General features: G+C 41.3%; 1 protein-coding gene across 3 annotated transcripts in view; it reads left to right on the top strand.

The window, feature by feature from the left end:
* The window catches only part of BCAS1 (brain enriched myelin associated protein 1), a 53,558-nt gene extending 43,673 nt beyond the window's left edge, over nucleotides 1-9,885 (top strand). Inside the window, exons 11-12 of one of the 3 annotated variants that reach the window (XM_055814585.1) lie at nucleotides 2,297-2,563; nucleotides 7,974-9,883. In XM_055814585.1, the coding sequence (XP_055670560.1) occupies nucleotides 2,297-2,563; nucleotides 7,974-8,048 (342 nt within the window). In that variant the 3' untranslated portion in view covers nucleotides 8,049-9,883. Of the gene's footprint in view, nucleotides 1-2,296; nucleotides 2,564-7,973 lie in introns of all 3 variants that reach the window. The other 2 variants (XM_055814583.1, XM_055814584.1) reach the window with 2 other exon arrangements.
* The last annotated feature ends 4,896 nt before the right edge of the window (nucleotides 9,886-14,781 follow it).

The following is a 14,781-nucleotide window of genomic DNA, read 5'->3' on the forward strand; positions in this document are numbered from 1 at the left end:
ATTCATAGGCTTCACTTTGTATTTCCTGAGCTTCTCCCATCAATATAAAATATGCCAATTTCCTGCCTTTCAAGGTTAATATGAAACACCTCAAAGATATTATCTGATTGGATTTTTTTTTTCTTATTTTGCCTGGAAAATGTATTATGAATATTTTTAAAGTGTTTTGTTTTACTAACATCAAAGGCCCAAACCTGCTCACAGAAATAATAATGTTGCACCCAGTTCAGATTTGGCTGCAATGCTGTAACTATCAGGCACCTACACAATCAAGTACGTGTGGTGAGGAAGACTCAACTCTAATTTTATACCTGCAGAGTAAACCCACAGATTTCAGAGTGTTAATAAGGGTTAGAAGTTGTTCTGGCACCTTTGAGTTCAGACGTATCCAGTCTCATATCTGTATTTTGGGTGCTGTGGTTATTTCTGAACTGAATGTGCACATTTGCAATTGTACCAAAGAGAAGCATTTCAAAGGCGAGTGAAGACAAATAAGAGTAAGAAGGATCTTCTCAAACTAACCGACGGGGCCAGCAACTGAGAGCTTCCTGTCTCATAAAGTTATTCAGAAAGAGAAAGACAGAATTAAATTTGGGTCTATGAAGTTCTGTTTGTCCTTGTGCTGGGAGAGCTCCTGCATCACTTGGGCACCCAGAAGTGCATCCAAGCAGGTCCTTCTCCTCAAGGCAGGTGAACAAGCTGCAGGTAGCGTGCCGTGTCTGTGCAGCCCCAGGCAGTTCTCCTGTACTCTGACATTCTTGAATTTGCTTTAATAAACTATTGACACCTGATGGTGCCTGCCCGTGAGCATGGGGCTACTGATCACCAGCATCTCCAGGTTTCATGGGCTGCCTTCATGTATCTCCTGCAGAACTAGAGCAAAGACTAGCTTCACAGCTGTATTTTTTTAAGACTAAAAGCAGACAAATCCAGATGTAAGCAAGCATATACCCACACATGTCTGTCCTTTGGAAAAGGAAACGGTTAAATACAAGCACATATTTTGCAGAGGACTGAAGCCTACTGGTCAAGACTAAATGTATTTAAATGGTTGCAGGTTCTATAATTTACATGGGGGGGGGGGGGGGGGAGGGGCTAAGATTGGGTGGGGAAAAAAGGTAAATCAAGTTAAAAAGGCCAGAGGTAGTATTGCTACCCCCTCTCATTCTTGTTTCCCCAAAATTAGAGGGTCTGAGGGTTTTTTTAATAGATATGAGAGATGTATTTGCATTCTGTTTCTCTGGAGTTTCTGCTTTCAGGTTTTTCTCTAAAATCATAATGTCTAAAAATGTTTTTATTTTTAATTAAAGCTTGTCATGTAGGTGTATAACCCTAGGCCTTTAGAAGAACACCAGGTATTTCAAGACTAATGGTAAAATCCCCAAAGCTGGAAAAATTACTCAGCATTAAGCTCTGGGCTCTGCCCTGCGGGCAGATGTAAGATTTCCAGCTTTTCAAGATGGTAAATTTGTGTGCTGTTTTAATTATTATGGTAATAAATAAGACAATACGATTTTTTGCATAAGAAAAAAGACAATCCTATTTGCAAAGTGAATTCCAAGCAAAAACTTATCTAGCCATTTGCTACTCTCCAAACTGTGACAGTTTCATTATCCTTTGTTTGCCAGATACGGTTTTTATCCTGTGAACTTCAAACATATCCGGTACTTCTCTGAGTTTCGAAATCTTTTTCTTTACTATAAATAGGTGCTCTGTTGTTGTATTTGTCTTTGAAATCTTTGCTATCTCTTCTTTTGTGCTTGTATATGAAATTTTCTATGACGCTATGGCCTTCCATAGCCAAACCCCATGTTAATTCTTTGGTGGAGTGGTGCAGTTTCATGGCAGAGTTGGTTTTATCCTTTGCTTTATGGTGTCTTTTACTTCGTTTCTCTCTCGGATCTTTTTCTTGCACTTTTTGGGTGCTTTCACAGCCTTGGATGCAAAAGCTCGGAGAGCCTTAGTTGGCAGTGCATGCTTGTGACTCTGCATCTTACCATGCACACTGTCTGCCTCCTAAAACAGCCTCAGCATAGACATATACATAAATAAAGTCTATGCAGGGATGGTTTGATCTTGCAGTCTTTGCTCATGTAAGTAATTCTGTTGGCTCACTGGGAGTCCTTTCCTAAGTCAAGGCTGCAGGAGTTCATCCCAAACTCTGTAAATGAAAACTCGTTGGACGGCAGGATTTCTCCCTGCCAGGTGGCCTTTCATTTTCTAATATATTTATGGATCGCCTTCCAAAATGTTTACATTTCACACTAAAAATAACCATTGTTTGAAACTGCTTTAGACATTAAACTCCACAGAGAGGCCAGTTGCCCCAGCTGAAAGTGAACCTGTGGGCCAAAAGAGCAAAGAGAGTTCAAAAGACAAGAAGTCTACAGTGGAGCTGAGCAAGCAGAAAGGCAGCAAACAGGAAACCAGGGAGCAGCCAGACTCCAGGGAGCAGCAAGCAGCCGAGACCGACTCCATCCAGAACGGAGGAGATGCTTCCAAGGAACCCTCCTTCAAGAAGACAGAGAAGAGGCAGTCACTTGGAGGGTTTTTTAAGGGCCTTGTACGTCAACTTGATCTTATCTTTTTAGTCTTTTTTCAGCTGATTGAACCACCTAGCCTGCAAGCTGTAACCGTGCGATATTTGTGCTCCGATGGAGTGCAACTTCACAAGCAGCTTGCAGGGCTAAAGCCAAACAGCCGCAAGTTTTTGGAAAACTTGGGCCTCAGGGTACTGATTCACAGGCAGGTATGGTTTACTATGGGAGATCTATAATTGTTCCCACACCCCCGTTTTTGAGGTTCATGCCTTGGCTATGGGGATGACTCAACTGTTCCTATAGCAGGTACTGAACCACCCACAAATTATGGTGTGTTTGTTAAGGAAAAGTGGACATGGTGCCAGTGAGTAACCTGCTGGCCACAACGGTGGTTTAGCTGCTGCTTCAGAGCAGCTGGGACATCCCTGCAAGGCAGGAAACCCCTGCAAGGAAAAAATTAAGGTAGACCACTGGGTGGGTGGGAACCAGCATAGTGGTCACAAGATAAGCAGCTCATGTTAGCGATCAGTTATAGACTAGTTAAGCACATTAAAAAAAAAAGCGGGGTTTTTTCCCTGCTTTTTTTCTTAAATCTTACCCTAAATTAGCTATGCCCCCTTCACTGAAAGCTGAAACGTATAAATGAAAGAATTCAGTATGCGCAAAATCTGAGTTTCTGTAAGGTTTGGTGTTAATCATGCAACTAGTGGTTCCTCAGAGTATTAAATAAGTGGAAACTTTTTTTTCCCCCTCGTCTGTATTTGGTGCCAAGGTAAAAACAAAAGCACAGATTAGACCTGGGACTGCCTCTCAAGTGCTGGCATGAGGGCAGATTTTGATTGCTTTTTACGAACAAACTGGAAGGATGCGGTTTGCTCCTCTTTCCTCACATTGCCACAACAACAATAAATCCACAGAGCTATGGGGTCATTTTTAGCATCTTTTAGAAACCTTGTGTGTAAACTGAGCTTCATCACAAATTTCAAGTGATGTGAAGAAGCTAAACAGATTTGACTGTTACCTTCAATGATTCCTAGTGAATCTGGCTCCCCTGAGAGACATACAGCTTTTTTTCCTTCCTCCCTAACCTACTTCTAAGGTTGTCAGGAAAGAAAAAGAGCTAGGCAATCCTCCAGGCCTGAAAGAAGGAAAGGCAAGCAATACAGATTGAAATGGTAACACAGATTTGAAAATTAGCCCTGTTAGGACACTGGGTTATAAAATAAGGGCTGCCATGCAGGCCAGTATGACTCATTCAGAGGCAGATGTTTTTCCACATCATAAGAAGTGTTTAATTTGCACACATTTCACAGAATTACTGTGTATACTACAGAAGGTGATTTGCATTACCAAAATAATTACATATTAGAAGGGGAATTAAGAACAAAAGGAAAATAACTTTCTGTAATATTGATTAGCAAAAGTTCAGCCACTTCTGCTTTCTGTTTCCCCCCATTGTTCTGGGGTAAAATCCTGGTCCTCACTGAATCAGTGGGACTTTCCTGTAGTTTCAATGGAGCAAGGAAGTCCAGGAGCTCACCTGGAGCATCCACCATCTTGTGCTGGCTTCCATTCATCTTTGCTCCCAGTGAAGTCAAGAGGAGAAATCTTTTTGCTTAACAGAATGTGAGAAAGTGTGGACATTGTTTTATATCTACCTATGAATTATACTAGCTAATTGAAGTTATCAAACACATGCATGCTTATGTGCACATTTCTTTCCTCACACCCTTTGCCTCCAAATTTTGTATGAAATTTCCACTGTGCACAACATGAGTTCATGTGCATAGCATCTGATCCACGCTCAGAAGCATGGTGTGTAGGTGTCATATCCTGCTGTGAGTATTGGCAACCTCCCCCCAGCAGTGAAATCAGGAGTTCTGTTACTTAAACCACTCAGATGATGGTAACAGATCTCTTATGTCAACTGCAGGGGAGGAAGACAGCCACATATTTCCAGCATAGGTTATCTAGAAATGGGGCAAATGTTAACTGCCTCTATTATTTCTGGAGATAAATGGGATTTGTTTCTCTGGTCTGGAGGTTTGTTGAATTTAAGCACTGACAGTCCTCCTTTGTCGAAGTTCTCACTGTAGCCACTGTGTGAAAAAGGGTTTGTCTGTTGACAACTGTACTTTATTTGTATGGTGTCATTCATCCAAGCTGTATCCAAAAATCTCTCGTAGAATTTAACAATAGATACAAATTTAGAATTATTCCACAAAGGGAGAAACAGGAAGTGCAAGCTAGCAAGGAGACATGCTTTCGAGTGCAAGTTCATGAGACACAGAAAGAAGCAGGAAAGGTGTCTCTGATTCAAAGGGCAAGAAAAAGCTTTTTGATCAAGAGAGGAGATTGTGAAGAGGTAAAAAGACCGTTTGGGGAAAAAAAATGCAGAATAAATGTAGAGGAAGTAGAGATGTTCTGTGAGATATTTTTGCTTGCTCGAGTAGTATGCCAGACAGTTTGTCTGTATAGTCCCTTATCTTCTGTTGCAATTATAAAGGTCAACAGTATTCCTACAGCTTCCCTCTACCATTAACAGAAGATGGCGCTAAAAAAAAAAAAAAAAGTTTTTATAACAGTATAGCTGATACAGTCAGTTTCTTGTGCTTTTGAACTGGGAGGGGAAAAATAAAACAACAACAAATGAGGTCTGTGTATGGAAAATATCTCACACAAGATTACTGTATCTTTTTTAATATCCCAAAAAAAGATTACCCACATCTAAGTAACCCAGTTCTGCTATGCTTTTAAAAAAATAATCTGCACATCTCCTAGGTGATCATACGAAGTCCTAGGAAGGGTAATCATTAATCTAAAAGTATTAGATCACACACAAATCAATGCCAGAATTTTCATCTCAAGATAACAGCTCAAATATCTGGGAACAACTCAGCAAAACTATAAAGCTTTATGCTGATAAAATGGAAGCAGGAGATACTTAACAAGGGATCCAGCAGACCTTACTTGCTCACATAACCTGTACCCACCCAGCGCCTCCTAAATTCTGGTGAGCTATTTCAATAGCAGCTATTTTAACACCGCTCTCTCCTAAATCTGTGGATTCCTCTGGGAAAGGGCACAGAGTAAGAGGAAGTCGTAGTGCAGGAATGCAGCTGATGAGAACACTACAGTTCAAGCATCTGCTCCCGGTTGGACTAACAAATGCTGAAACTTTTGATACAAATGGAGCCGCTTATGCAAGCAAACAGTGTTGCAGCCCGGCTGAGGGGTTTTAGCATGGACGATAAGGTCCAGTGGTTGTCCCTATGGTAAAAGAGATTAATTTATAAGCTATATAAAATGCAAAGGTATTTAGTGAGTCTTAGAAAGATTAGATTAGAAAGGGGGGTAAAAAAAAGATTAATGACATTGTTTTCTGAGCTGGAATAACTCATACTTAAGTTGTCAGAAACTAGGAGTGCTTAGCATGTGGAAACTATTCTGACCTATTCTGATCAGAGTATCTAGTATACTGACACAGATTTCTCCTGAGCACAAGGTGGAAAAAAAATACACTCCAAATCCATGACATTCCTCTGTGTGCACTTTAAAGTGCTCTGCACAAAATAATATGTTCCAGCTTAGCTGTCACAAATACAGCCAGCTTCCACTGCACTGAAAGGGGTGTGCAAAGTAACTGAAAGCAAGATGTGAGCCAGTGGTACCTGTGCTTCTGAATCTGAGGGCAGAGCTGGAATTTGTCCGTTAAAAGGGCAGGAACAAAGTTCCTTGTTTCACACAAGGCTTGGAAATTCCAGTTTAACAAGAATCATCAGCCAGTCTCCTCAACGCTTCCTGCTTTAATCAGCAACCACCTTGATGGGTGCAGCAGGGACACTGTAGTATAAGCAAATAATGTATGACACTTCTGCAAATGTGCTAAATGAGTCAAAATGGGGATTATCTCAAATGACTTCCCCTCCTTTACTCCTCTCTCCACCCATTTATAGGAAGAATGGCAAGTAGTATCATCCTCGTTTCCATCAGTCTAAAAATGGCTTAATATCTTCATGCATCAGACAGAACAGCTACCATTGACAGACTCCATTACTCTTGTAATGTGGGAAGTCTTTTAACAGATGTGTAGGTTTTTAGCATTGTTGGATAAATTTGGAATTACTAGCTTGTTTGGTATTGTCTAATAGATATTAGGAGCTATTACATTGTTTTATGTGGTTTCCATTTGCTGCTACATATATGTGGCCAAAAAATTTTATTCTGCTCTAGAGTGTCTTCCAAACTCAACATCAGTGTAAGCAGAAACAAACCCATTGCAGCCAGCTGAGCTGCACAAGATTACAGTCAAAGACAGGGGATTCTTTTAGTCTGTTGTGATTTTTGGCTGCTTTTTTTTTAATACTTAGATTTTCAAAGGTGAAAAGTTAAAAGAATATCAATGAGGTGGAGACTAATCAGTATAAAAACCCCACTGTTATTACTTCTCTGAAAAGGATGAGGAAGTTGAGATCTTTCACTCTCCAGGTCTGACACAGAATAGTCTTGTGGTGACCTGAAGTGATGAGTCAGGTTTCCAGTGCAAAACATACTGTGTGAAAGGAGAATTTGTATATGATTCTGCACAGTTCCTGTTGTAGGGAAAGCACATAGCAGTCACCTTTAGCTTTGTCATGCTCTTTTTTCTGTTTAGCATGTAATGACTTAGGCATCTGGCTACAAATAGGATTGGCATCCTACATTAACAGTGACCTCTGAAACAGTGTTGTGGATCCATTTTGCTGTCATGTACTGAAGTTTCGGTGGTTTCAAGGCCAGTAGAATTAGGTCAAGGCATCTTAAACTAAAGCCAAGGTTTTATCAATTACTAGTAAAAAATTTAATTGGTGTGGCTAGATCTATGCATTTCCTTCATCTAAGTCGGATTAGTGTCTTGAACTGGTTCCAAAACCAGAATTGAATTTGTAGTGTAAAAAAGCTTTATCACTCTAACATTGTCAAATACCTGTCATGCATAAAAGTATTTAATGTTCCTTTAACTTAGAGCAGACCAAGGCTGGCTATAATACACTGTTAATCATGCTTGAAGGACTCAGCATGGTTTCAGTGAACCATTTAGGCCAAGAAAATTTTAGAGAAAGCTATGCCAAAACTACAGTGCAAGTACACAGCAACATGTCTCTGGTACATTGGTCCAATTTCTAAAGACAATTGCTTTCCGTGCCGACCAGGAAAATTATATGAAAATAACCAACACATTTAGGCAAAGTCACAAGCAGTAGCTTTCTGGGATTGTCATGATACAGATGGTGCTTATATGCTTATGCATATAAATAAAGGGCAAATTAAGAAAAGCAGAAAGGTGAAATGAGTGGGAAATATCTGGCAGCAAAACTCTAAGACATAATTCCAGACTTGAACTGTTCTGAAATATTTGAAAATTTTTATAAATTTCTCTATTTTGTTCCACAGGGTTCCAAAAGGATGTCTGATGCTGAAGTGCAAACAGATCCAGTGTCTATCCTACCTGCTGGGAAATCCAAGTAATGAATACACTTGGTTGCTGAAGGATCAGCAGCTCTCTGTAAGCTCCCTTGCAGTAGAGATGACTCATTATTTTCCTTTACATGGCCGTCATCAAATGCCTGAGGCTAAAGCAAACATTGGTGTATCATTTAAGGTATATCATTTACAAGGTTTGTTCATTAGATGTTAGAAAGCAACTCTAAAGATCATCAAGCAATGTGTAGTATACTTAAAGAAAGGTCATGTGGATGGTTTTAAGTCTATAGAGGGCAGAGTATGTAAGGTGAGAAAGCAGCAGTGAATTAAATAAATGGCAGAAAAAAATGCATGTGACAAAGGAATGCAGTTTGTGCAGCAAGGCATGAGCAACAAATCCTCAGCTTTAGAGAGCTTTAAAGCAGCCAGGAAAAAAAGAAAATCTCCTTTGATAAATGTTATAGTTAAATGTAAAAACAACCAAGTCACCTTCTGTGGTTTTCAATAGAGCTGAAATTAGCAAAAAGTCTGCAGTATAATAGAATCAGTGGTTATAAAGTTATGCTTCATATTGGTTATTAATGTAAATTAAAACGCTAAAATGCAAAGGCTTTACATGATTGAGACAGCTTCTCTCTTGTCTTGGTGAGGTGGGATAACAAATTAAAAACGATTTAAGGTTCTAATAGGAACACAAGGGGGCACTCGCGTCCCCACCGCAGTCCTAACTCCAAGGCTGTACCTACGATCCTGTTATTAATGTTTTTCAGATGATAGGAAACTTAGTGGTTTCATCAGCTATTTGTTTATATCCATACTTGTAATTAATCCTAATAAAAACCAAAATCAAGGCTGTCCAGGCACCTACCTGCTTCACAAGACTTGTGTAATAACTGTAGTTAATAAATTTTACAGAAAATTAAGATTTCTGTTTATTCAGCCCCGGGCTAACCTGGACAGTTTTAATCCACACTAGCATCTGAATGATACAGTACTGTATATTTTGACCTCCTTATGATTAAATAAACGAATACTTATCCTTTCAAAGAAATCACTTGCCGCTTTAATCTTAAAACAAAGTTTGTTACTTACATCTCTGTTTTCTGATAATTGATGTGACATTAAGGCATAAATCAACACAACAAAATCCTGCCTGCGGACTGAATAGCTGTCATTCTTTATTTGAGTAGAGATTAAAACTGGAAACCAAGCGAGAATTCTGTAAAATCTGCAGAATTACATTTCTAACTAGTGCTAGAAGACCAAGGTAAAAGAGCCTTGTTTCTTGATCTGAGCCACTGCATAGGTGGGTGGTATTTTTGCACTGGCCTCTGCAAACCTGTAGACTTGTGGCAGATGACCAAGACTTGCCACTGGTTCTATGCACAGAGAGCACAGACAAAAGGTCCTTTAGTTGTAATAGTACTTTCTGCTCTCCTCCCTAGCACAATGGGCCTTTCATGCCGTATAAAGCGGTATCAATCAGAGTGACTGCTTACAGATTTCAAATCTGATTCATAACAACCTACTACATCTGTGTAGGACCAGTGACTTCTGTGCATCCCCATTTTTGGTAGGATGAGAGAAGAACTGGGTTTGTAATATCCAGCTTTGCTCCACAAAAAGGTCTTAGGCTTTGTCTCCACTGCAAGAGTATACAGTTTTAATTAAGTCAATGCATGTAAAGCTACATACAGTGAGACAACCACCATGGTTACATGCTGGTATGAAAGTGCCAGATGTCAGCATAGTGAATGTTCTCAGGAAGGAGGAATAAGCTATCATGCTATTTGCTGACTTCATACTGCTGTAATTGCCTCCGTATTAGGATAGTATTTCAGCAATTTTCAAATAAAAATATGCTCTGTGTAATTAATTAATTATAGACTATATATATTATTTTATTATAGACAGCTTGGACATTAATATTGTATTATGGATACATCAGGCCGCCTGTGGAAGGGAATAACTCTTCCTTAGTCCATGTGTTAGGAGCAGGTCTGCGTTGATTGAATCCTGTATTTCCAAGGCAATTAGGACCGCTGACCATGTGATCTGACCATATCACTTGGCAATGGGACTAATTTCAGGAATCAGGAAATCCTCTTGGCAGAAAAACAAGAAAAACAGTAAGTTTGGCTGTGGATGCCCCTTATGCCACTGAGCTATTATTGCAGATGAAATAATGGTTAGTGTTGGCACTGCCTCCCACGTAGAAACTCCCCGTTTTGCTCGATTCCTCTCTGATAACAGGAACAACACGAGCCCTGAAGAAGCGACTCAGCCTTCTCATAAAGCAACAACACATGGAGCCCCAAGAGGAAGAAAGGTCTTAGGAGGTGCATCCACAGTTAAGTTGAGCTTCCGCATTCCAGTGCCGTGTAAGAAATACAAAAATACAGCTTTTATGTTCAGGCCCAGTAAAGCTTAACAAGTTATTTGGAAATCAAAGCTTTGGAAGAGGCGGCAATCCAAGATAAAGGAAAAGAGCAGCCAAAGCAATGCATTGCATTTAGACTCTTGTCAAAGCTCAGGTTTTATTGCATAGGGTCTTTTGAGGGGAACTGAAGCAGGCCAGACTGCTTCAAGGCTCTTACGTGTGTGTCATGTAGGCATTTTGGAAGAATTTTAAGAAGTTAATGCAATCTCATAAACACAAAAATCACAGGGAATGGAGTAAAATTGCTACTTTTTGTGTAAGAAATGCTTCCCTCCAAGGGGCAGATGTTTATGCCACCACCACCCTGCCGTAAGCGAGCCCACTCGCAGGTGAGGCTCGGGCCCTGCCACGCGTGTCCTGCTGTCCCCAGGATGAGCCCTCAGCGGGCCCAGCCCGCCGCCACAGGTGGGGCGCCACAGGTTTTCTGAGGAAAAAAACTGAAAGCACATTATCTCCCATGGAAGTGTATCTGAGCGCAACTGTTCTTCTCTGGAAGCTGGCCAGATGATTAACTTCACCATGTTTCAAGAAGGTTTTTAAGGGCAACTCCTGGCAACACTGCCCTGCGCTGACTGTTACAGTGCGCAGCCCGGTTAGAACAATGTGATTTCCAGTATTAAACAGCCTGCCCATTAATTGTGTGCGTAACCAGCAGCTAATTACCAGCACACACAAAACAGGTAATTGCACTTTAGCAGCTATTATTTATTTGGTGTAAGCATTGACCCTTGCCTAAAAAACACCCCAGAGCCTGGTAGTTTTCTGGCCTGCCCTGTCTGCTGGTTGTCTTGTGAAGTCTCAGAGGGACATCTCTGAGGGGGTGTCCCTGAGGGGCATCTCTGAGGGGGATCTCTGAGGGGCGTCTCTGAGGGGGCATCTCTGAGGAGGCATCTCTGATGGGGCATCTCTGATGGAGCATCTCTGAGGGGCCATCTCTGAGAGGGCCCCATTGGAACCGGGGCCAGGGCAGCTCCATGGCCAGGCCCATTTCAGTGTCCATGTCCAGCTGACCACCCAGCCTGAAGTCACCTGTCTCTGTCCCCAGGGTGGGGAGGGGTGCTGCAAGAGCTGTCACACATTTTAGGAAATGGAGGGAAACTGAGGCAGTGCTGAGGACCATACCTGGCCCTCATCTGTGCTCAGGGACAGGTTTGTGATTGCTGCTGTCACCCTGCCTGGCTTTTCTTCGGTGGGAATGCTGGGATGGGGCCTGTTGGCAGCTGCAAAATGGCCACAAAGTATAAGTAATCACTTAATGGGTCACACATAGAAAAAGACCTGGTTGCATGTGACCTGTTGGGGCTGAAGTATTGCTTTGAAGGCTTGCTGTTTGTGTGGGCAGACACCACACTTTGGTGTTCCACAACCTGGTCCACACCCTTTCGGGCCCCCTCAGCCTCCTCCACCTGCTGTATCTGCCCCCGCCAAAGTGGGGGGGACTGCAGAGGAGTTTCTGTGGATCCCCGCTCCTGCAGAATATATGCCTGAAAATATCATAATTGCACTGTTGCGTCTGTATAATAGGATCTTCGGAGGTTCCTGTTGGGCCACCTGTCTGCTGAAAGCATTTGTTCTGTTGAATTGTGTGCATCCATCAATCACACTGTATTTGCATTCCCAGGGAGGTTTGCAAAGCAATAAACACCTTTAAGAGTACCTAGAAAGCATAGTCTTTCTCCCTGTTGGCCATGCCAGACCTGTATCTACCCTCTGCCTGGTGTTAAGCTCGAGCAGCTTTCCAGTTGGGAATCTGATTAGGCTCTTGCCCTTTGTAAGTACAAGATTTTTTGCTTCAGGAGATGAGGGGTTGGTCTGCTCACACAGAGACCAGGATCTGACGTCTAAGGAAGTAACAAAAATGCTTCCAGGGTTTGTGTGGTTCACGTTGCTAGCTCTGTACCCAGGGCTTAGAACATGTTTTAAGTATACCTTAATACCTTTTTATATATAAATGTTTACAACTGGCTTTGAGGCAATTTATGCAACAAAATCCATGCTTTCATACCTAGAAAAGACAGCACTCCAGAATACAAACAGAAAGGGCTAGTGCATGGATGAGTGAACTGACCCCATTTGTGAGACAGAGATAGAAAAACTCTAACTTCAGTACACTCATTTGAGAATATCAGTGAAGAATCTGGATTTGTTATAGACTCCACCTCTTCTGGATAACACACCCAGGTCTTTACTGGCAACTTCAGCAGTTTAGCAGTTCTGAGAACACAAAAACAGGAAATTCTGCAGCAGCCTTGAGAGGGGCTGAAGATGTGTATAAATTCCTTAAAGTTTGTATTATTTTCTGAAAACAAATTATCAAAAGCCTTGAAGAAGAATAAAACCCTTATCAACACTCTTTGCTTTTACTTAATCATTTCCTATTAAATTTGTCACCTACTAAACTGCATAGGAAATCAGCCTTCTGCACAGGAAGCATTAGCGATTTGACTTTAAACCGGAAAGGTACAAAGTCCAAATTCCTTCTTTATCACATCCGACTGTAAGCAGGTGATGCGACATTTGACACTGCCCCTTCACCTACCTTTACACAGAGTAGGAGTAAGGTCCTTTATGATTTTTGCAGTGCACAGGGAATGATAAAGGCAGACCCTGGACACAATCTTCAGGACATTTAAAACATGATTACACTTTTGCAGACTCATCTTTGTTGCAGTACTTCACAAATTTTAAGGATGTTTTTGATGACTTCATTAGTATTGTTTGGAAAAACATAAGGGAAGTGCAGAGTTTTCACTTTTTTTTCTGTCAGCAGTTTCTAGTCAATTGGAGAAACAGATTCTTAGTTGGTATAAACTGAAATTGTATTACTTGAATAAATGAGATTGAAGCATGTTGAGGCACTGTCATCACAGGAAGCTTTCTTTTTGCAGCTTTTGAGCACTGGCAGTGGCTGTCATAAGTGGAGGAAAAGAGTTGCTTGTGAAAAATTTGCTTGTAAAATCGAGCTTGCCTCCGAAACAATATTTTTTTCTTTTTACCACTGATTCACAGTATTGGAAAAGCATATAATCATCAAATGTCCTGTTCCTACACAAATAGATTATATAACTTCTGATAAGCAAAAGAATGATAGAAATAATGAACATATGTCTGCTTGGTAGAACTGAAAATCTTCCTATCACTCATTCACTTTAGAAGGCCCAAATCAAAACACTGCTGTCACGATTCCTCTGCAGGCAGGTTGTCACAGAGTGCTGCATTCAGGAAGAGTCTCCCTTCAAAAGCACAAACAGACCATTTGGAAGAAAGTGTAGGATTTTGCCAGCAGCTGGCTTCAGCCTCCACCTGTGTGGGCTGGGAGGGAGTGTGGGTTAACAGGGCAGTGTGAGAGGCTTATAGGAACAGCAAGAGTTTAGCTTGCAGATCTCCTGCTGCCTGCTTCTGATCCTCTATCTGTTCCTTCTCAAACAAAGCCTTCTCACTCAGCCTCTGTATAGGAGACCATAAATTCCTATCTCTGCATAGTTTACACTCTTTCTATTAAATATATGAACATAAGTGCTTGTTACCACCACTCTGGAGTTGATACCCTGTTACAGGTATCATGCTTCATTGCTGAGGGGATCAGGTTCATATAAATATCTAGATAAATAGATACCTGGTGAGTGCCGAAAGCCTGGTGATTCTCACTGGCAGTACTATAGGAGATTTGCAGAAGTAAACCTGTGCTAGCTCATCAGCTAAAGTATTTCACAGCCTTGGATATTTATCTCTGTAAACTGAAATCCTTGGGTGTGACCTGAGATGACTGAAAGGTGTCCTCTCGTTCAGCTGCCAGAATAGGAGAGCAAGTAGGTGGAGACAGTAACCTCTTAAATGTCTGCAGCACCAATTAGCAGGCACCCTTCATCGAATTCAGTAATCAAGGCTACAAAACCTTAATAGCATGTATTTATTGACCAAAAAATGGCTGTACCTATATTCAGATCCCCAATCATGGAGCAGAACCTGGTCTAAGACGTTACAGAAACAATTCCCTGTAGCCAGAGAACCCACTAAGGGTTCTCACCAGCAGCATTTTGGTGATTGCAGCTAAGTGCTTTCAACTGTGTTAGCAGAGCACCCTTGCCAGAGACATGAGCTACATAAATTTAATTCCAGTGTGACTAAATCCATGCTAATGCTTTTATCAATGTTGTGACTGTACTTGAAAATCATTTTTGGCTCTCTTCTCCCACCCTCTCGCCTCCACGCGATCCTGCCAGTAAAACTGACAAGTAAAACCTAGAGTTTTGTCTCCATCAATCTGCTGTTGCAGTGGGGTCTGCAGGTCCCACAGAGACCTAGAGAGGGTTAATTACTGCAGTGGGGTGAGTCAGC

The sequence above is a fragment of the Falco peregrinus genome, chromosome 9 (assembly GCF_023634155.1).
Source record: "Falco peregrinus isolate bFalPer1 chromosome 9, bFalPer1.pri, whole genome shotgun sequence".
Classification (NCBI taxonomy): domain Eukaryota; kingdom Metazoa; phylum Chordata; class Aves; order Falconiformes; family Falconidae; genus Falco; species Falco peregrinus.